This window comes from Carassius auratus, chromosome 12 (assembly GCF_003368295.1).
Source record: "Carassius auratus strain Wakin chromosome 12, ASM336829v1, whole genome shotgun sequence".
Lineage (NCBI taxonomy): Eukaryota > Metazoa > Chordata > Actinopteri > Cypriniformes > Cyprinidae > Carassius > Carassius auratus.
Genome location: NC_039254.1, coordinates 17,207,624 through 17,228,520, shown reverse-complemented (window position 1 = coordinate 17,228,520; position 20,897 = coordinate 17,207,624). Strand labels below are relative to the sequence as shown.

General features: G+C 39.6%; 1 protein-coding gene across 1 annotated transcript in view; it reads left to right on the top strand.

Moving 5' to 3' along the window:
- dnah9 (dynein, axonemal, heavy chain 9) overlaps positions 1–20,897 on the top strand; it is a 95,127-nt gene that overhangs the window by 41,295 nt on the left and 32,935 nt on the right. Inside the window, exons 31-48 of the mRNA XM_026277343.1 lie at positions 406–693; positions 3,088–3,298; positions 3,375–3,502; positions 3,647–3,755; positions 4,418–4,565; positions 5,306–5,480; positions 5,618–5,791; positions 6,732–6,939; positions 7,792–7,957; positions 8,554–8,656; positions 9,478–9,717; positions 12,586–12,747; positions 13,053–13,249; positions 14,693–14,855; positions 15,212–15,335; positions 16,571–16,713; positions 16,909–17,070; positions 17,413–17,646. Of these exons, the coding sequence (XP_026133128.1) occupies positions 406–693; positions 3,088–3,298; positions 3,375–3,502; positions 3,647–3,755; positions 4,418–4,565; positions 5,306–5,480; positions 5,618–5,791; positions 6,732–6,939; positions 7,792–7,957; positions 8,554–8,656; positions 9,478–9,717; positions 12,586–12,747; positions 13,053–13,249; positions 14,693–14,855; positions 15,212–15,335; positions 16,571–16,713; positions 16,909–17,070; positions 17,413–17,646 (3,135 nt within the window). The remainder of the gene's footprint in view (positions 1–405; positions 694–3,087; positions 3,299–3,374; positions 3,503–3,646; positions 3,756–4,417; positions 4,566–5,305; positions 5,481–5,617; positions 5,792–6,731; positions 6,940–7,791; positions 7,958–8,553; positions 8,657–9,477; positions 9,718–12,585; positions 12,748–13,052; positions 13,250–14,692; positions 14,856–15,211; positions 15,336–16,570; positions 16,714–16,908; positions 17,071–17,412; positions 17,647–20,897) is intronic.

Sequence of the window (20,897 nt, the reverse complement as noted above, 5' to 3'; positions counted from 1 at the left end):
GTTAGCACTGTGATAAATCATGCTATCAATGCTACAACATGGCAACAATGCCCTAAATCATGTTAGCAAATTGTTAAAACATGTTATAAGAAGCTAGTGAAGTGCTAAAGCATAGAAAAAACATGCTAGCAATGTGCTAAAACATTTTATTTTATTGACTTTCTCTAACTTCTCTGAGTAAATCCTTCAAACATTTTGAAGTTATTTTAAACTTTCAGTCCAGGCTTTGTCAAGCCAACATCCAAAGTTTTTCATCAAACTATTCTCATCTAGTTATTAGTCAGTGTGTAACAGCATTTCAGCTGCAGTAGCTGCACTGATTTGTGATTCCACTGGTTCTGTGATTAGACCCTGTTCACTGATTCTCTCTCTCTCATTGGGTTCTCTTGTGTCTTCCTGTTTTAGGATCACTATGACTGGGGCCTGCGGGCCATTAAGTCGGTGCTGGTTGTGGCCGGGTCTCTGAAGAGAGGAGATCCGGGCAGAGCGGAGGATCAGGTGCTGATGAGAGCGCTGAGAGACTTTAACATCCCTAAGATCGTGACTGACGACATGCCTGTGTTCATGGGCCTGATCGGGGACCTGTTCCCAGCGCTGGACGTGCCCCGCAAACGGGACATGGACTTTGAGAAATTCGTCAAGCAGTCTGTGCTGGATCTCAAGCTGCAGGCTGAGGACAACTTTGTGCTGAAGGTGATCTACATACTGATACACTGATCTATCTGTATACTAATTTTGGAAAACTTTTAACTTCACTCTACATTACATGATATCTTTTGATCCACTTCATTTGTAAAACTATATTGTTCCCCCTATGTCAAACTCAAGAGTTCGCCACTCCTGATGAGATGCAAGATTGATGTCTGATTCATGAACTAATTGATTCTTTCTAATGAACCTGCTGAATCCGTTAACAAATCAGACTGAATGATTCATTCGCAAATCAGACTGATCAGATCGCAGCTGTTCTTGAGTCAACAACTCAAAGATTCAATGATCTGTTCAAAAGTGAGCGCAGTTGATGGCATGAAAAGTTACTAATGCCGAATTTTAGAATTGATTATTATAAATGAAATCTAGTGTGTTTGCATAGCATTCCTCTTCATGTTAACATTTTTTACCATCACGTCTATACTTTTTATATATATATATATATATACTTATTTTCACCACAAATTTAGTTTTTCCTAATTTTTTAAATACTATGTGGTATATTCTTTAAAGCTCCAGGCTTTCCATCCTCATCGAGAAGCAAGAAACAGAAGCTGATCAGAATGCTTTGAGCACTGATGGGAAATTGCTGTCATTTCAGTCCGCTCTTATACTGTGTTCCAGACAGTCTGTCAGTGAGTTTTTTGGCACATTACTTACTCTGGTCCCTTTTGAAATGAGTATCGTTTGAGTACAAACAAAACAATAATTTCAAAATGTACATCTTCGGACTAGTGATAACTACTGGCATCACATAAGTTTGTGATTGACAGGCAGCCTCGAGGTTCGTCAGGACTCAAAGAATCAACGACTAAACCAGTCCAGTCCTGACCGATGCCATGCTAGAATTTTGTCTTCTTCAGGTCGCACATTGTCTTCCTTTTAGAGCTATAAACCTGCTGTTGTGTTTCAAACAAATAGACATTAGTGTCAAAGCAGTCTGGAAGTGGATATATTGGACAAATCAAAGATAGCAGGAATTACAGTGTAATAGCGCCTCAGGTGCCGGAGCGCAGCTCTAATTCTGAGCATTAGGATGAGCTCTGGATATCAGCCACTACGTTCAGCAGAGCCAGGGGAAATAAGTGCAATCTCACACAGGTCAAAGAGCCACAGAAACAACATAACAGCACTCCATCAGCAGAGGCCATCGCTCCACCGCGTGTTTAACCCCTTCACAGTGAGAGGAGAGACACAGGTCAGTGTGCTGTGGCCCGTCTGACCATCCGCACTCTGATTGGCTGGAGGGCAGGTGCGAGAAGATGAAGAGGCGCGTTCTTAAGTCTGACTTTAGCCCACATCTCTAAAGGATATCAGATCAAAGCAGCAATCAGCAAACCCTTAGAGATGCCATAGCAGCACTGAAGAGCCCGACGGGGAGCTGCATCAATGCCATTGATTGAACATGCCATCAGATCCAAGAGGAAAATCTCGCTCTTCTGCTGCGATTGGCTCTCAGAGGGAAGCGGCTCACTGTAAAAATGTTTATCTTACTCCTAATGCTCCAGCAGTCATCTAATTGTGGTGTTTCAACCGCAGTAAAACTACAGTCTGTGTACTTACGTTTGTAATGTGTGATTATGAAACACTCTGTAGTATGTCTGTCAGAGTTTTGCCAGAATAGAATAGAAGTCATGTTTTTATCATCTGAAGTCTTATGAATATATAATACCGTTATCAAGCATGCATAATATAATTAACCTTTTTATCAACTTTTATCTTCTACTGAAAAAACTATATGTCAGGAACAACCAGTTGGAAAAACATGAGTGATTCTCAGTCTCACCATGAGTATGATTCACTAAATACAGTATAACCGATTCATGAGCGAATCACACTGCTCAGAAAGCTCCTTATCTGTTCGATTTCCAAAGAAGAGCAAACCTTATTAATTAGTGCTGTAGATTCAGTTCTGTCTGGTGATGTTAGTGGTGCAGACACCACAAACTTTGCCTTTAAACACATCAAATGTTTGAATTGTAATCTTTCATTAGTAGTATGGAGTCTTCACTGTAGGAAATGTGCATACAGTAATTAAAACAATATCACAGTGACAGACTGTCCGCTCCTCCAGGACTGCAGATGCACCCGGCCCGTTCCCAAAACTGAGCTCACACACAGCTTCACTGTCTGCCGGTTTGCCAGAGGTGCCATTAAACAGCACAGGGAAGAGACTTCTCAAAGTTTTTGTTGTTTATGTTTTCAAATGTTTGGCGTGAAGTCACAGCGGTGCTGAAAACCACTAGATACTTTGACAGGCCAGATCTGCCGAAACTGCTTTTAGCCAGCCCTGCTAGTTTGTCTCTTCTGTTTGTGCTTTATAGCAGAAACACAGAAGCGGTCGTGTTCTGAATGTGATGTGTGTCTGTGTTTCAGGTGGTCCAGCTGGAGGAGCTGCTGGCCGTCCGTCACTCTGTGTTCGTGGTGGGAAATGCAGGCACCGGCAAATCCCAGGTCCTCAAGTCTCTCCACAAGACATATCAGAATATGAAGCGAAAGGCCATGTGGGCCGACCTCAACCCCAAAGCAGTCACCAACGACGAGCTGTTCGGCATTATAAACCCGGCCACGCGCGAGTGGAAGGATGGTGAGGGCCGCTGCCGTTTCCAGCGCTTTCATCACAGCCCAGTGCCAGACTCAACACGTGTGCTTTTCCCCCGCAGGCCTGTTTTCTAATATCATGCGTGAGCTGGCCAACATCAGTCACACCGGGCCCAAGTGGATTGTCCTGGATGGTGATATCGATCCGATGTGGATTGAGTCGCTGAACACAGTAATGGATGATAACAAGGTAAAGCCGAGACAGCCAGAACTCTAGCTCAATATCAGCTATCGCACGCAGCATTCAGATATCTTTATGAAACCAGCCTCACCTTTATGTGACCTTTGCTGAGATGACACGTGTGTGTGTGTGTGTTTGTGTGGGTGTGTCTAGGTGCTGACACTGGCCAGTAATGAGAGGATTCCTCTGAACCCGAGCATGAGGCTGGTGTTTGAGATCAGTCACCTCCGCACGGCCACTCCAGCCACCGTCTCCAGAGCCGGTTAGTGCTTTCCTAATAATTTTAAATAAAGAATTTTTTTTTTCTTTTTTTTCTTTTTTTTTTGTTTTTTTACAAATAACCTCTGTTTAAAGTAATATAGTGTTGCATGGGTACTAATCAGACACAGTCATCTAAATATCCACTCTCATATGCCATATGGAGCATTAGGAATCAGATATTTAATAAAATGATTCACAGACTCTTGCACGTCTTGCATGCTTTTTTTTGTGTCGATGAAATATACAAAATAATATAAGAATATTAATATGTGTAACATTAATGTTTTATTTATTATTATTGATTAATACTTTTTATTTATTTGAATTCGTTTTAGTTAATTAGGTAATTTTTAAGTTTTGTTTGTGGCATTCAGTGTACAGGGTTAAAATTCAGTGTAATATGTTCAAATGTATATATATACTACAGGATTTTTTTGTTACTGTAAGATCTGAGCATAGTTATAGCTAAAATGTAGTAACATACAGTTAATTGAAGCAAACTACTTTTAAAAGAGTAGCTTGACTTTGCAGTCAAACAGTCACCGAAATTTAGTTAAAAACTACAGCTTAAGTATCTTGTACAACATTTCCTAGTCTGCATCACACTGAGCCAATAAATAACACCCTGAATGAGAATTATTGTACTGATGTGTCTCCAAACAGGTATTTTGTACATCAACCCTGCGGATTTAGGCTGGAATCCCCCTGTGTCCAGCTGGATCGACGGGAGGGAAGTCCAGTCGGAGAAAGCCAATCTGACCATTCTGTTTGACAAGTACCTCCCATCATGCCTCGACACGCTCCGATCAAGGTAGAGTCATGAATGATTCTTGTCGTGACCATATCCATCATTAAAAATCACGTGCTATTTCTGAATTCTGATCATAAACACTTGGCTCATTAATATTCATTCTAAGTTCCATAAGGGAGAGTTCTAAGACTAAGCAATGTCAGCATGAACTAATTAATATTCATGAACTTCCTATGTGCTTCATGCAGCCTCTGCACTGAGATGCTGTCACAGTTTTTATTCACTTTTATTATTTTAGTACATCAAGTTGAACTACATTTAACCTACTGTATATCAATGATGTTGCCAACTAGCTAAAATAATTCAACTAGATTTTATGGTTTTAGTTTTAATTAACTATAATAACGCTTCACATAATTTTTATGTAAACCAAACCCAAATGAACATGACCAGAGAGAAAATGCACAAACAAAAACCAGTCCAAGTCATTCCAGCTCAGTTTACTCTACAGTCATGTTACAGCCGCAGAAACACAGTTAAGAAATGTCCCTCAGTGTTATCCAAACACTTTCCTCCTCATTCAGACGATATCGATTGACCTGCTGATGCGTGAGTTTGTCCTCTCTTTACAGTACGACTCAGTATTTATTCACCGAAGTCAGTTTTAATTTGATTTTGAAGAACTCTTTCTGTCTTGGTGAGGGTGAATACATTTCAGCTTCAGGAAATGCAGCTAGAGCCAAATGTGTATTTAGAAATGTAAATCTGTTGTGTGTGTGCTGCTTTCTGTCCTGCTCCAGATTTAAGAAGATCATCCCGATTCCTGAGCAGAGCATGGTCCAGATGCTCTGCTTCCTCCTGGAATGTCTCCTGATCCCAGAACACACCCCTCCAGATAGCCATAAGGATCTCTACGAGCTCTATTTTGTCTTTGCAGCCGTCTGGGCCTTCGGAGGAACCATGTTCCAGGATCAGGTGAATGTGATGTGACTAAACTACTGACTGAGCTTTAAAGTCACACACAAACTGCTGTGTATTCTCATTTCCACATGAGTTCATCATGAATAATGTCTGTTTTTGTAATGTGTGTGTGTGTGTGTGTTTCGCTGCAGCTGGTGGATTACAGGGTGGAGTTCAGTAAGTGGTGGGTGACAGAGTTTAAAACCGTGAAGTTTCCTGCTCAAGGAACCGTATTTGATTACTACATCGATCCTGAAAGCAAAAAATTTGAGCCCTGGTCAAAAATGATTCCCAAATTTTTGATGGATCCTGACATCCCTCTTCAGGTGGGTACTGATGTGTTAATAAACCATCTAATTTAATTTACGCATGTTTATAAATGTGTCATGGAAAAACAGTAAGGAGACTGCATTAACATTTTAATAATTCATTGATAAACTAGTGTTTTCGGTTTAAGAAATGAAGTCAGCGACACTGACTCCACAGTAGTGATGCGCCTGTATGCAAGTGTCAGACAGATTACATAATCTGAGAATATTTGTTTTACATTTGAATTGGTTCATTTGAAAGTAGACATTTCGCTCTCTAAAGATATTTTTTTTCTGTGTCTGTAAAGCAAAGATATATACGGAGTTTCGTGCTCAAGTTCACAGAGACTGAGACGGCAGAAAGTGCATCCTGTTTGTGTTCATTATTTTACAAAAGCGCAATGTTTTGTGGTAATTGTAAGTGCACACATATAAGCATAGAATCTTTACAGATTTAAAAGATATGGACTGCCTGATGTCGTCTGTGGAATTTATAAAAAAATAAATAAATTCTATGACTAAGTGACTAATAAAATTTTGGTAGAACAAGCCACTTCTGGTCGACTAATGGTTAGTGAACTATTAGGGGGCAGCCCTACAGGTTAACAAGCTTTTTTTAATGGTTTTGGTTTTAGTTTCTAATTAGATTTTAAATAGATGTAATTATCCATCCTTCCGTTCCATATTTTTATACATAACTGTAATATATTGAAATAAGTATTTATGCATATTTATCTATTTGACTCAATTTGTCTACTGTCTGCGATGTTTTTTATCTTGTGACGCACAGTTTTTGCCTTATGCAGAAACGATGATGTACACATGAATTTGGCAACATCAAGTGATCTTGAATCTGGCTCACAATGCTGCATACACAAGCAGCTCATGATGGCCCCACACCAGTGGTCATCTCTGAATGTTGTCGAGTTATGAAGGTCATTGTGTTTGTGTACTGCAGGCCTGCCTGGTCCACACCACAGAGACCATCCGTGTGCGCTACTTCATGGACCGTCTGTTGGAGAGGAGGCGTCCGGTCATGCTGGTGGGCAACGCCGGCACCGGAAAGTCTGTTCTGGTGGGAGACAAACTGGGTTCCTTAGACCCAGAGAAATATGTCATCAAAAACGTACCCTTCAACTACTACACAACGTCAGCCATGTTACAGGGTGTGTGTGTGTGTGTGTTTTCAGAAACATGATGTCTCTGCTTTCTTCCATTAGACCCTGAATGCAGAAGTGCAATTTCAAGCCCTTTTGACAGTGACAGATTCTTGTGATCTGAAGCAAACACTCCTCCCAGCATCAGCTGGTTTTGTGCTGTTGTCCTTCAATGTTTTTGCAATCTGTTGGTTTGATATTTATGTCTCTGCAGCATGTTTAGCCATGTGTCCATTCAATCACTCATACGCATTACTATCATAATCATATGCTTTAGTATAACTAAAGAGTAGGGTGCCAGTGCCTGGGATTGTAAATTTTTTTTTAAAATATATATATATATATATATATATATATATATATATATATATATATATATATATATTAACATTATTTTCAGGAGAAATTCACATTATATAGTAATTATTTTATAGCCATTTTGTTTTTCTTATTTTATATGAATCTTGCAATCTTTATTAAACTTAGTTTTGATGTTTATATGATGATTGCTAGAGAAAAAAAATATAATATCCATTAAAACGCATGTAATAAAACAAACTAAGTTAAAATAGCTTTTGCAAACCGAGCTGAATATCATTTCAACAGACTGTTAAAAATATGACCTGCCAAAACCAGTTTTAATGTGCTGATACAGACATTAAATGATAATATTGTTAGATATTGCTTTCTAAAACATATCTAATAGTCAAATTTGGTGCCATCCTATGTTTCATGCACTGCCGTTTTCTTAAGTTTCTTCTCGTTGATGAGACTTCGTCTATGAACTCATTAACTTCATGTAATTGTGTTTGTTAAATCTGTGCTCACAAAGCATTTGAGAAACGAGCGTCTTCCCTGCAGCTGTTTTAGAGAAACCCTTGGAGAAGAAGGCAGGAAGGAACTACGGGCCGCCGGGTAGCAAGCGCCTCATCTACTTCATCGATGACATGAACATGCCAGAGGTGGACGCGTACGGGACGGTGCAGCCGCACACGATGATCCGCCAGCACATGGACTACAGCCACTGGTACAGAGCCTCATTTATCACCCGATCTGACACAGACACACTTGTTTTGATGGTGTGCCTTTGCTCAGGTGGATCTTTAATAATGCTACATTCATGGCTTTGGTTACATGAGTATTGTATGTTGTTACCCAGCATACAATTAGGTCCATATATATTTGGACACAGGCACAATATTTATCATTTAAGCTGCTGACCAAAACATATTAAAGTTACAGTTATATAATGGATTCTAAACAAAATAATAATAATAATAATAATTTTAATTTATTTGTTCAATTAAATTTGAGTCCCTTAGCATTTTATGTTATTTTTTTGTTCAACCCCTTGAATTAAAGCATAAAGTCTGCACTTTAATTTCATTTGTATTCTATTCTGGTGGCATACAGAGCCAGTGCCGGAGTTCAAATGTATGTGGACCTGACTGTGTATCGGTTGAGATGGTCCTGATGCAGGCGTCTCTGGTGTGTCTGTTAGATCTGAGATGAGCTGAGAGCAGCTGAAGTCAGTGTATCTGTGGGCCGCAGTGGCTTTAGCACAGACGCGCCGCGCATACAGATCGTGTTTGTGTGTGACTGATGAACACCGTGTCCTCTCAGGTACGACAGGAGCAAGCTGCAGCTGAAGGAGATTCACAATGTGCAGTACGTGTCCTGCATGAACCCGACGGCCGGCAGCTTCACCATCAACCCTCGCCTGCAGGTACTGATATCAGAGAGACAGAGCTCGCCGTCACTACATGTGTCTGTTTCGCTATAACAGGTTAATGATCACCTAACCCATCACAGAGACATATGTAAAACACTAGATTTACATCAGCTATGTTTTGGCTGATTTATATACCTTTAGTAAGTAAATCATCCTCATTACTGGTTTGTCAGAGTATTTTACAATATACTGTAAGGCTTATGAAACACGGGACAACTTTTTGAGCAATGTTGCTTGGACATTTTCCCACTGAGAATGGGTAACAGATTTCTGTCTGGATACTTTAGATCAGTCGTGAGCCCTGTGTCTCAGCTAGTTACCCACTGACGGCAACTAGACATGTCATGCATGCTAATGCATATATCGCAGGAATGAAAATGCACAATATTGTTATGGTATCGTGTATCATCAGCCTAAGTGAGGACATTTGGTTAAAAAAAAAAAAGCTATTTTAACTGTAATATTATATGAAGTCATACGATGCTGCTAAAAATAACATTATTTTGAGTATTTAGAGTAATGCAATGTGTTTATGCAGTTTAAGGTTTATTTTCCATATAATGCACATTATTGTTCTCCTCTATGCCCTGCTTTTCTGAAACGCGTTCTGATTTTACAAAGCACTTGTTCTGAAAAAGCAAGCTCTGATTGGCCAGCTACCTCATCCAAACTTGTACAAGTGTCTTTCTTCGGCTGAACTCATATTTTGAGAATGACATGATAATGATAATTGTATTTTGTATGATATAAAATGAGCTGTTGAAACGCAAGCGTGTGGTTTAATGTGGAGCTGTTGAACGACTGGTTTATTTCAGAGGCATTTCTCGGTGTTTGCGCTCTCGTTTCCCGGTGTGGACGCTCTGAACACCATCTACTGCAGCATCTTGAGTCAGCATCTGCGCGGCGAGGGATTCCCAGCCGTTCTGCAGAAGAGCTGCTCTCAGCTGGTCCAGCTGGCCCTGGCCTTCCATCAGCGCATCACCGCAACTTTCCTGCCCACCGCCATCAAGTTCCACTACATCTTCAACCTGCGCGACCTCTCCAACATATTCCAGGTACTCCCATCACACTCCAGTTGGGATCTTTCCGTGATAAACTAAACATTAATCCTGGCAATCAGTGTGATGAAATGACTTCTCGCTCTTTTCAGCTAGAGAAAGTGTTATAATCTGCTCTGTGTCTAATATTCATTTTATACAAGTCATGAGCTCTGAGTTTGATGAGAATGGCTCCTCTCTAACACTCTGAGATGAGATGCAGATTGATTAACTCTAGAACAGGTCATGAAATAGTGCTGTCAGAAAGTCAGTGTTTCTCTTTGCAGTCAGAAATGAATAATTAATTCACCCATGGATTTCTTTTCCATGTGCACATTCTGACAAAGGCATAAAATGACTTATAAAATGGATTTGTTCTTCTAACTAGCAGACACGCTTGTGGACAAGTTTAAATCCACTCCATTCTCAACCCAGTTAAGGAAGTCAACATCATTATCCAGATGCATAAACAGTTCAGTCCTCCCACCTTTTAAGTGCGGCTCTGCTGTCCCAGTTCTTGTTATTGTGCTGGATTAGACCTTTGTTTTAAAACGGCTTTACTGAGCCCCGTTTCCTCGCTTTAGCAATGATGAAAGCTGGAAAAGAAGAGAATAGCCTCAGAAGCTCCACTCATTGTTGTGGCTGCAGTCGGAGTAATGAAGCGAAATGAGAGCGGGAGAAAGGAGCAGATGAGACGCAGCTGAAGGAACATTTGAAGTGCGGCCCTTAGTTCTGCCTTACTAATTCAGCTCACAGTTCAGCTGCCGGAGGACGGAGACACACCACTGCCTCACAGCAGATCTCACGACACGTTCCCTCTGAGCTTCCCATAAGGCTCCGTCTCGACTGCATGTTCAGTGCTTCTGTTCAATCTAGACAGCGGCGATTGCTGGTTATTTCTCGGACCTCTTTAATTGGTTGGCGATACAGACTATTAAAAGTCTCCTGTTACACCGAGAGGGCCCCAAAGGCGCAATCTTATCCAATTTGTTTTTGTGAGCTCTTTAAAAAAAATTAAAAGGCAGCCTGTTCGCCCCACAGCCAGGAAATAGTTTCCCATTTGAAAAAAGTTTGGTCTTTTTTTTTTCAGATGCTGCCGGTAGGTACTTCATTTCAGCGTGGTGATTGACGTGAAGTCATTAATTTATAGCCCGGGTGTGAAGAAACGCTGGGATAATTAGGCTCCGTTGAGGACTGGATGGGAAGCACTGCCGTATGTCATCAGAACGGAGTTCCTCAGGCGCTGTCCGGCCGTGACTGGACCTGTATCTTACTGAGCAGTGATGGGCCATCGGTTTGATTTATTTGTTTTCAAAGGAGGCTCATCTCTGTGGAAATGGCGTCTGAAGAGCTGTGTGTGCGACTGAGATTCACTGCAGTGCAGGAGTGCAGAATAATGAACAGCAGCAGCAGGTTCAGCTTTATGGAGCATTTACAGCTTTACAATTTAATCAATTCATCTGAATCGGGGGGTTTGGGGTAGTTTTCCTCTCCGACTTTTTTTATTATTAAATACACTTTTTTATTTTAGTTCTATGTCTCGTTGGCAACTTTGTCTGAAGAAAAACCTATTTTAAATGTTAAAAGCCTACTATGTATGGATTTCATACTCTTATCCCAGACTTTTAGTCGTGGAAACTGTTTAAACAATAATAAGTGTATATATAAAAGTTAGTAAGTACATATGAATAAAATAATACATTTAAGACAAACAAACAGTTTCGTATAGTATATATTCACAGTATATTTTGTGAAATCTTTTATATCAATCTTTCCAAAAACACAGGAAACCATTTGTTTATACAGTATATGTGTCATTTATATTATTTAAAAAAAATTTATATTTACACTGCAACCACAGAGTGTGATGAAATGCTGAAGTGATGAATTTTACATGTGGAAATGTGGTTCAGACAAAGTAAAAGATTTTTGTTTTAAGGTTGTTTATATTCTGATGAAACATCCAGCGATGGCGAGTAGATTCAGAAATGCATGGATTGCAGATTAGCTGGACGGTCGATTAGAATCCAATAGACATGTCTAAAATAGACATGTTTATTGCAGTTTTATTGATTATTAGTTTGATTTAGAACTTAATTGGTTATACTTTGGTTTGAGAGCTTTTATGTCGCTTTAACAGAGGACGAAAGCATCTGAACGTGGTGTGTTCAGACAGGTCTGTGCTAGAATAAAGCTCATTCTCCAGTGATGAAGAGCTGTAGCAAAGTCAGAGGAGCTCCAGAATGTCCGAATAAAAGCTGAGGACAAATCAGACAGATGCTCGTTGTATATCCAGCCTCAGACACTCTTTGGAGCGGTGCATGGACTCTGGATCACACCTCACAGCCGAGAGGCTCTTTATCTTTCCTCCTGATGCTTAATCAATATGAATTTGAGTCCTGGATCAAACCAGATGATGCTTTCAGGGATCCATTCGAGCATGCAGAATGACTACTGGTCTTACCCAAGGTTCCCAGGTCAATCATTTGATCAATCTTCTTATTTAGGACATTGATGATTGTGTCTCGGTCACTTTTACAGACATGTAGCAGTGTTGTGTTCTGTAGTACATTGACACAAAGGATGATGAAATTTAAAAACTACGCCTGTTCTGGTGCCTGAAATCCCTCTTAGTCTCTTTAGACGATGGTAGAGTTTAAAGTGGTGCAATATATGGTATTAGACGGATCAGTTGTAGTTCTTTCCCAAAAACACTGGTGGTCAGAAATCAATGGTTTGTTCTTCTCTCTTTACACTCCAACAGTTCCGTGTTTTTGAGCATCTTTCCCCGTTGAATTGTTATGATATCTGCTTTGAGGTGTTTGACGTTTGAAATGTATGGCAAAACGCTAACCCTGTTATTGCGGTTTGCCCGTTTGATTTCAGGGCATCCTGTTTTGCACCAGCGAGTGTCTGAAGACTCCCCAGGACCTGGTGAAGATCTACCTCCACGAGTCCAACCGGGTTTACCGTGACAAGATGGTGGAAGACAGAGATTTTGAAATCTTTGACAAGCTCCAGTCAGAAACGGTGAAAAAGTTCTACGAGGTGAGTTTGTTTGACTGGAGAGAGTCATTAAAGGCCAATGAGCCAATTTTCTCTCCTCCTGAGTTTCATGACTGAACTCTCTACAGGAAAGTGAAGGAGAAAACTCATACTTCTACTTGATCAACACATGAAATACACATATTTCCATTGGTTTTGGAGAGGGAAAAGTCTCCAACCCCTATGAATTCTCAGGGTGGCGATCGTTTGATTTACATGAGCTCCTTCCCAAGGCGGAAGCGCTCAACCTTAGTTATTCACCTTTTAATATTTCATGAAGTTTTAAGGCTGCTTTTCATTCCCACCAGGATATGGAGGAGACCCTAGAGGAGACCAGGGCCATGAATATGTACTGTCATTTTGCCACGGGCATCGGTGAACCCAAATACATGGCAGTGCAGTCCTGGGGGAGCCTGAACAAGACCCTGCTGGAAGCTCTTGACAGCTACAACGAAGTCAACGCGGCTATAAACCTTGTTCTGTTCGAGGATGCCATGTCTCATATGTAAGAAAGCCTGAAAGAGCTTCAGCTGATGGATGAACATCTCGGCACTACTTTAGACTGTGCAACGTACAGTACATCAGAAAACAGTGCGGGATCAGTTACGATAGTGTACTATACAGCAAAACATTTACATTTAGTCATTTAGCAGAAGGTTTTATCCAACGTGACGTACAAATGAGGACAATGGAAGCGGTCGAAATCAACAAAAGAGCAATGATATACAAGTGCTATAACAAGTCTCAGTTAGCTTAATGCAGTACACGTAGCAATGGCTGTTATTTATTAATATAATAAATAAAAAGAAAACAGATAGAATAGAAAAGCAAGCTGGTGTTAGAGGTCTTTTTTGCTTTTGTTAATTGTATAATAAATGAAAAGGAAACAGAATACAAAAAGATTAGAAAGCTAGTTAGTTTTTAGCTAGCTTGTTAGTTTTCAAAACATGCTAAAACCCCCTGAGAGAGTTTGATATCCGCTTGGCGAAAGTTATTATGTATCTATAAACTTGCCCTTTTTAATTCACACTCAAACACATTTCGATGGACCTCTTTTTTGCGCGTCTAGTGCTGTTTTTGAACAGACTTAAACTCTATTTATGGTGGCACTTCCATTTTTGCATGTGTTTACTTCAGATTTCTTTAGAGAGGAATATAATTTTTTACTACTTTTACCCAAAATAGGTTGGCGACAATGTGTAAATAAATAAATGAAAACATTCTGAATAAAAGTTATTTGATGTAATTAGAATGTATTAAAGGTGCTGTAGGGAACTTTTGTAAAAAAATATTTTTTACATATTTATTAAACCTGCCATTATGTCCTGACAGTAGAATATGAGACAGATAATCTGTGAATAAATCAAGCTCCTCTGGCTCCTCCCAGTGTCCTATTGCCATTTGCAGAAATACATCGCTCCCGGTGAAAAACAACCAATCAGAGCTGCGGTCCGTAACTTTGTTTGTGTTCAAAATGTAGAAAAATGAACATAATAAGCGAGTACACCATGAATCCATTTTCCAAACCGTGTTTTTAGCTTGTCCTGAATCACTAGGGTACACCTATAATAAGTGTTTATATTCAGACTATTTTAGATTGCTTCGGGGTACCGGTTTTGTGTCGATTTTAAACTGTACTGAACGAATAATAAATAAATCCGCTTTCTGTTTTTTTTTTTTTTTTTTTTGGAGTTAATTAAAATAAGTCTTCATTCCAGCATATTTAGCTGTCATTGGATTGTCCTGCTATGTAAAAATCAGCATTAAACATATTATATGATAAATACTATCCATTGATAAACCAGTCAGCTAATCTTACTGGTTGATTTTTCAGGACAAACCTTTTCTTGGAGCTAGGCATTACTCAGCAGGATGAAGTTTAGTTCTTCCTCCGCATGACTCTGTTTGATCTCCTTAACCCTTCTGACCTTCGTCTCTCCTGCTTCAGCTGCCGTATCAATCGGATCCTGGAGTCTCCGCGGGGAAATGCTCTGCTGGTCGGGGTGGGCGGCAGCGGGAAGCAGAGCCTGACCAGGCTGGCGGCGTTCATCAGCTCCCTGGAGGTCTTTCAGATCACACTGAAGAAAGGATACGGCATCCCTGATCTCAAGGTGAGCTCCCTTTATTAGCCTGAACCAAAACAAAACATGCTTGCAGAGCGGCTTCCATTGCTCTGAATCACATCGAGTCTCCACTGAAAGCGCTTACTATTTGGCCTATCAAATATTCATTGAAATGCTCCTCGCCAGAGTATAGATCACCTTGCTTCAAATTCACACTCTGCCCTGCAAAAGTCTGAAAAAATATTGGAATATTATGCAATTACCAGAGGAGCTCTTGAGCACAATATGAGATTGCAGAGCTCATCTGCCTTCATGCCTGTAATGTTTCATCTCTTAGCGTTCTGCTGGGACTGTTCCAGGACGAGGAGCTCATGGCGTACAACTGTTGTTTTGTGTATTTTTAGACCGATCTGGGCGCGTTGTACGTTAAAGCTGGTGTGAAGAATATTGGCACGGTGCTCCTCATGACAGATGCCCAGGTCGCAGATGAGAAGTTCCTCGTGTTGGTGAATGACCTTTTAGCATCTGGTAAGCTTTGCTGTGTGTCTGTGCCCACTGGCATCACGTAGAGCTCGCTTTCTCTGCCAGATGATATGCATGGGGTATATTTGTGATAATACGGCTGGAAATATGAAGGAAAAATAAGACTGAGTCATTAGACTACTTTAACCTTCCTTCCTTGATATATATATATATATATATATATATATATATATATATATATATATATATATATATATATATATATATATATATATATATATATATATATATATATATATATATATATATATATTTAAATTAATTAATGTGAATCATTGTTTCAAAAAATCAATTCAATGGTTAGTTTGAATCATATGTTCACTGTTCACAATAGCTTCTCTGTATGTTAGTAAAAGAAAAAAAGTTATTTAATATAATTACAATATATTATCATCATTTATCATAAACAACAACAACAACAAAAATAATAATACAAATAAAATATTAAATTGATGATGATTAATGTTTTTTAACAAATGCTATTTTTTTATTTTATTTTAGTAATCAATTGTCATTTGAATTAATTTATTCATCATTGTAAATAATTAAATATGAAATCAATGATTTGTTTGAATCTTCACTGTTCAGTTAACTGCTCCAGTAGTGTGATTGTATGTTTTAAAAAAAAAAGGTATAATAAAATATTTACAGAATTATTATTTAAAAGTTAATAACAACAAACAACAGTATTAATAACTATATTAAAATCATTATGATACAATGAATATTATTAATATGCATATTTGTTACTAATGTATTTCATTTTAGCAAATGATCACAGTGTGTAGGTAATTATTGCTTTTTAAATAATATATTGATCCATGTATTGTCCATCTTGTGGAAAATTGTGTGGAAAACATAATTATAATTATTTTTTTTACTGTACTTGCTTTAAACATGTTGAATCTACATGTGACAGAGAATATCTGGTTGAAAAGATGGTTTGTTAATTCAAATCACCCACTTAAATATTTTCTAAGTATGATTGTTTTAGCTATAATTCCCAGGTCTACAGCCTAAATCATGGCCTACTGTCATTTTTCAGAGTCTTTTATTATGTTCCTATGGTCTACGAGATATTTATAATGCCGTTGGCTTTTTCCATCTTTCAGAGAGCTGTACTATTCCTTTCTCGGAGTAATTGATATCATGCTCTCAGATGTTGCCAGTATCTGTCTCACTGCTCTGTGTCCATTATCATCGTTTTGTCTTCATCACAGGTGAAATCCCAGACCTCTTCCCTGATGATGAGGTGGAGAACATCATCGGTTCTTTAAGGAATGAAGTGCGTGGCCAGGGTCTGATGGACACTAGGGAGAACTGCTGGAAGTTCTTCATCGACCGTGTCCGTAGGCAACTCAAAGTACGTGAGCAGGAGTGATTCATGAAGCCATTATACTCCCACAGCCTGTGAGAAAGATTAGGCCTCTGTAAAGCTTCACACACAGAGTCTCAGCCTTCGCAATGAGACCAGATCAACACAAACAGAGAGGCGGTCTGTCTGAGGGCTGCGTCTGATGAACAGATGGATTTAACCAACTCTGATGTTGTCCTACAGGTGGCGCTGTGTTTCTCTCCAGTGGGCAGTAAGCTGAGGGTACGCAGCAGGAAGTTTCCTGCGGTGGTCAACTGCACCGCCATCGATTGGTTCCACGAGTGGCCACAGGAGGCGCTAGAGTCGGTCAGCCTGAGGTTCCTGCAGGACGTGGAGCATGTCCAGGTGAGACGACAATCAACTCAGAAACAAAACATCTTCATCAAATGGTTTTATCATGATTCCCTCAATCCAGAGCAATAAAGGTATCAGCTGGTTAGACAAATGCACCTCTCAGACCGCAATAATGCGTCTCAATGTCATCTAATATATTCAAGAGCAATTTTTTTCTGAGGTGCCTCAAGTCATGAAGAACATAATTAGATTGGCCAAGCACTGTGCAGTCAGTTTCTGCATTATATTTCAAGGGGAAATTAAACAGCTGTGACGACTCAGTAGCATGACATTTCAGGCAATATTCTGGTAATTATATTTCATGTATGATATGCATTTTTTTCACTGATCTAGCCAGAGGTGAAGGACTCGGTGAGCAAATTCATGGCGTACGTACACATTAGCGTGAACAAGACGTCTAAAGACTACCTGGCCAACGAGCGGCGATACAACTACACCACACCCAAGTCCTTCCTGGAGCAGATCAAGCTGTACGGGAACCTGCTGGCGCTCAAGAAGAAAGACCTGACCTCCAAGATGGAGCGACTGGAAAACGGCTTGGAGAAGCTGAACAGTACGACGGCTCAGGTGTGTCTCTTTGTGTGCCTGTTCAAAATCAGGCCCTTATCTTGTAATGTCAATTAACTATAAACCCAGAGTTACTCCCTTAGCATAGCATAATAAATGACATGATAAATATTGAATCACTTACTGGCATTTATGATTATTTGGCTGCTTCCAGTAAAACCAAGCGAAAGCGATAGTTCTGGCATGTCACGTTAGTCAAGCTCGCATCAGCTGATCCACATCTACCTATAGGGATGCAAAACCTATCACAGCACCCATATATAAGGTCCTTCAGTATTATCAGCAGCTTTCACATTGCTCAATAGCTAATTACCCTCCTCCATCCCCAGCTCCTCCTCTCGTCCAGTCAGGATCCGTTTCTGATTCCCCTTTGAATCAGAGTCATTTCTAAAATATTTATATTAAATTATTAAATATTAATGATATCAGCAATACATTTAATTTGGTTCTGTTCTGTTCGCCTTGGGGGGGGGGGGGGGGGGGAGGGGGTACTGCTGCTCTCCTTGCTCTCATCCACACTAGGGCTGAACGATATGGACAAAATTTTATATATCGATTTTCTTGCCAGATATCTCGATATCGATACAATACGATATGACTATGTGTTCTTTTGCTAAGCACGACCGGCACAACACGTCACTCTGGTTTACATTGTCTTTTCTGAATCCAAAATACTTCCAAATTATGGAAGATGATTTATATTGGCACCAAGTCAGATTCTGCACTGCCACCGGCCGCATTATCTCCAAAAAAAGTTTCGAAAATGAAAATAGGGAATCGATTTTAACCAAATATGTACACTATTCATTTTAAAATAATTAAACTATTAAAAAAATAGAGATGTAACAAAACTCACAAACAGACAGAAAAAGAAAATAAAGAATTCCGAAAGTGCAGTATGCCTTGCGAAAGCTAGACAGAAAATACCAGCAATTTTACGCACCTATAAGACCCAGTGACGTCGAAAGCGACCTCTTATGCTGCGTTCACACCAAACGCGAATAGAGCGTCTGGCGCGAATGATTTCAATGTTAAGTCTATGTAAAGTCGCGTTTATGCGCGTCTGGAGGTCTCGTGGCGAGGTAAGTTAGACGCGAATTCGCCTTATTCGCGCATCTACTTACAGGAGATTCCGAGATATGAAAAGGACCATTGCAAGCTGACAGCGACCGGATTTTGTGGTGGAAATTGGCAGTAATAGCTGCACCTTGCGCAGCTGTACCCAAGTGTCCCTGGGACATCAGTGCGGTCGGAGCGTGTCTTCTCAACAGCTGGACATATAGTAAATAAAAAAAATGGAAGAGGTAATAATAATCCTTTCCATTATAATTTGACACGTTTTATTCATATCAGATACACATTGTGTAAGTAACTTCAACGTTTACTCTATTCTATTCCCAGTTCACCAGCCACTTACTTTTAAGTATTTCGGGAGAAGTGGATGAATTCACGTGTTGTAAACATAGAGGTTGTAAATCCAACAGATCCGATTCTCTGAACTGCGTCTGCGGTACAAACTAACACGGCGGTGCCCATACAGCTCAACTAACACGATCATCATAAAGGTGTTTAAACAACAATATACTTCCACTTGCATGTATTTTACCATCGGAATATCAGATATTTCATGCCATAGCTAACACATTTGTGAATATTCTGAATAAAAAAGGAAAAATGACATAAAAGCAGATCAGCATTCATTCAGCGCTGTTGCTGCTGCAGTGTGTCACACGTGACAAGCAATGACGCGTCACCATAGAAACGCTATAAAGGGCACTCATAAAACTGGTGTTTGTTGTGACTGCCAGAGTTGTATGCAGGGCGAGCGGGGAGAGGGGAAATCTATATAGTCTATATCGTTGCTTTTTTCGATAGTATTATCTTGAAAGTTCATATCCAGATATAGATACGATAACGATATATCGTTCAGCCCTAATCCAGGCTAGACTGCATTGATGTGAAGGAAGTTCTTGGCCAGAACAGAATGACACCGCTAATGCAAACTGTTTGCTAAATGTCAGTCCTCTTCGATGATATGTCCTGACAGAACTAGATGTTCTTTCATTGCTGTCCTTACAGTTAAACACTTTTATTGATTCTTTGTATTTAATTATTTGTACATAATAATGGTAGAGTGGAGGTGAAACTGATAAAAAATAATTATATTCCAGAAGGTAAAGCGGGACATGCATTAAAAGCATTGGAGTGAGTGCTTGCAGCTCAGCTATAAGACTTATTTCCATGCTATAAATTCATATACCATTAGCTAATTTATGTTTTCAGTGCTCAGCATACATATTCTTCATTAATAGGTCCTCTTGAATGTAAATGAAACACATGCGCCTCATGTAAGGAGCCAGTAGGAGTCTGATGCGGTTCAGCTTTAATGTTTATGCTGCTGGTGTTTTAAATTCGAGTGGCGTACGATGTGCTTTCAGTGTTTCTGTTCCCAGCAAACATATTACTGTCCCTGTCATTCTCCCAACACCGCTAATGGAGCAAGTCTGTCAAAAACATCACGCGGTCAGCCTGCTGGCTTCTTCTATTGATCTATGATTACTGTGTTAGGGAAATGTCATTCTTTTCTGTCATGTGGTTTTATGGCCTGCTGTATAATTTAAACATGTAAGGTGAGCAATACTATCACTGTTATTCAAACTTACTGTTGAGGATTTGATCCCATAACCCAGAGTACAGTAGATTTCAGCTCAGGTCTCTTTTTGGAACTGATTGATCGTACACCTTATTTGACAATATTCACTGAAAAACTGAGGAGCATAAGCTCAGATCAATGAGGCCTTGTGCTAATTCATAAGACATTTGGATAACAGCTTACTTAAAGGTATAGTTCACCCAAAAATGAAAATGCTGTCATTAATTACTCACCCTCAAGTCGTTCCAAACCTGTGAGACCTTCATTTATCTTCAGAACACAAAGATATTAAGATATTTTTGATGAATCCAACACTTTGACAATTCTCCTCTGCTTCACCCTGGTGCCATTTTGGAGAGCATCACCAAGCATGGGGGTGTGTGCTACTGAAGAACAATTGAATAAAGTAATTTTTTTTTTTTTTTTTTTTTTTACTGATGTCCATACAATGTTTCAGTGCCTTAATCATGATTCATGGTAGTACCCTTGCTGTCTATGGGAGGGTCAGAAAGCTCTCGGATTTCATCAAAAATATCTTAATTTATGTTCCAATGATGAAAGAAGGCCTTACGGATTTGGAATGACACGAGGGTGAGTA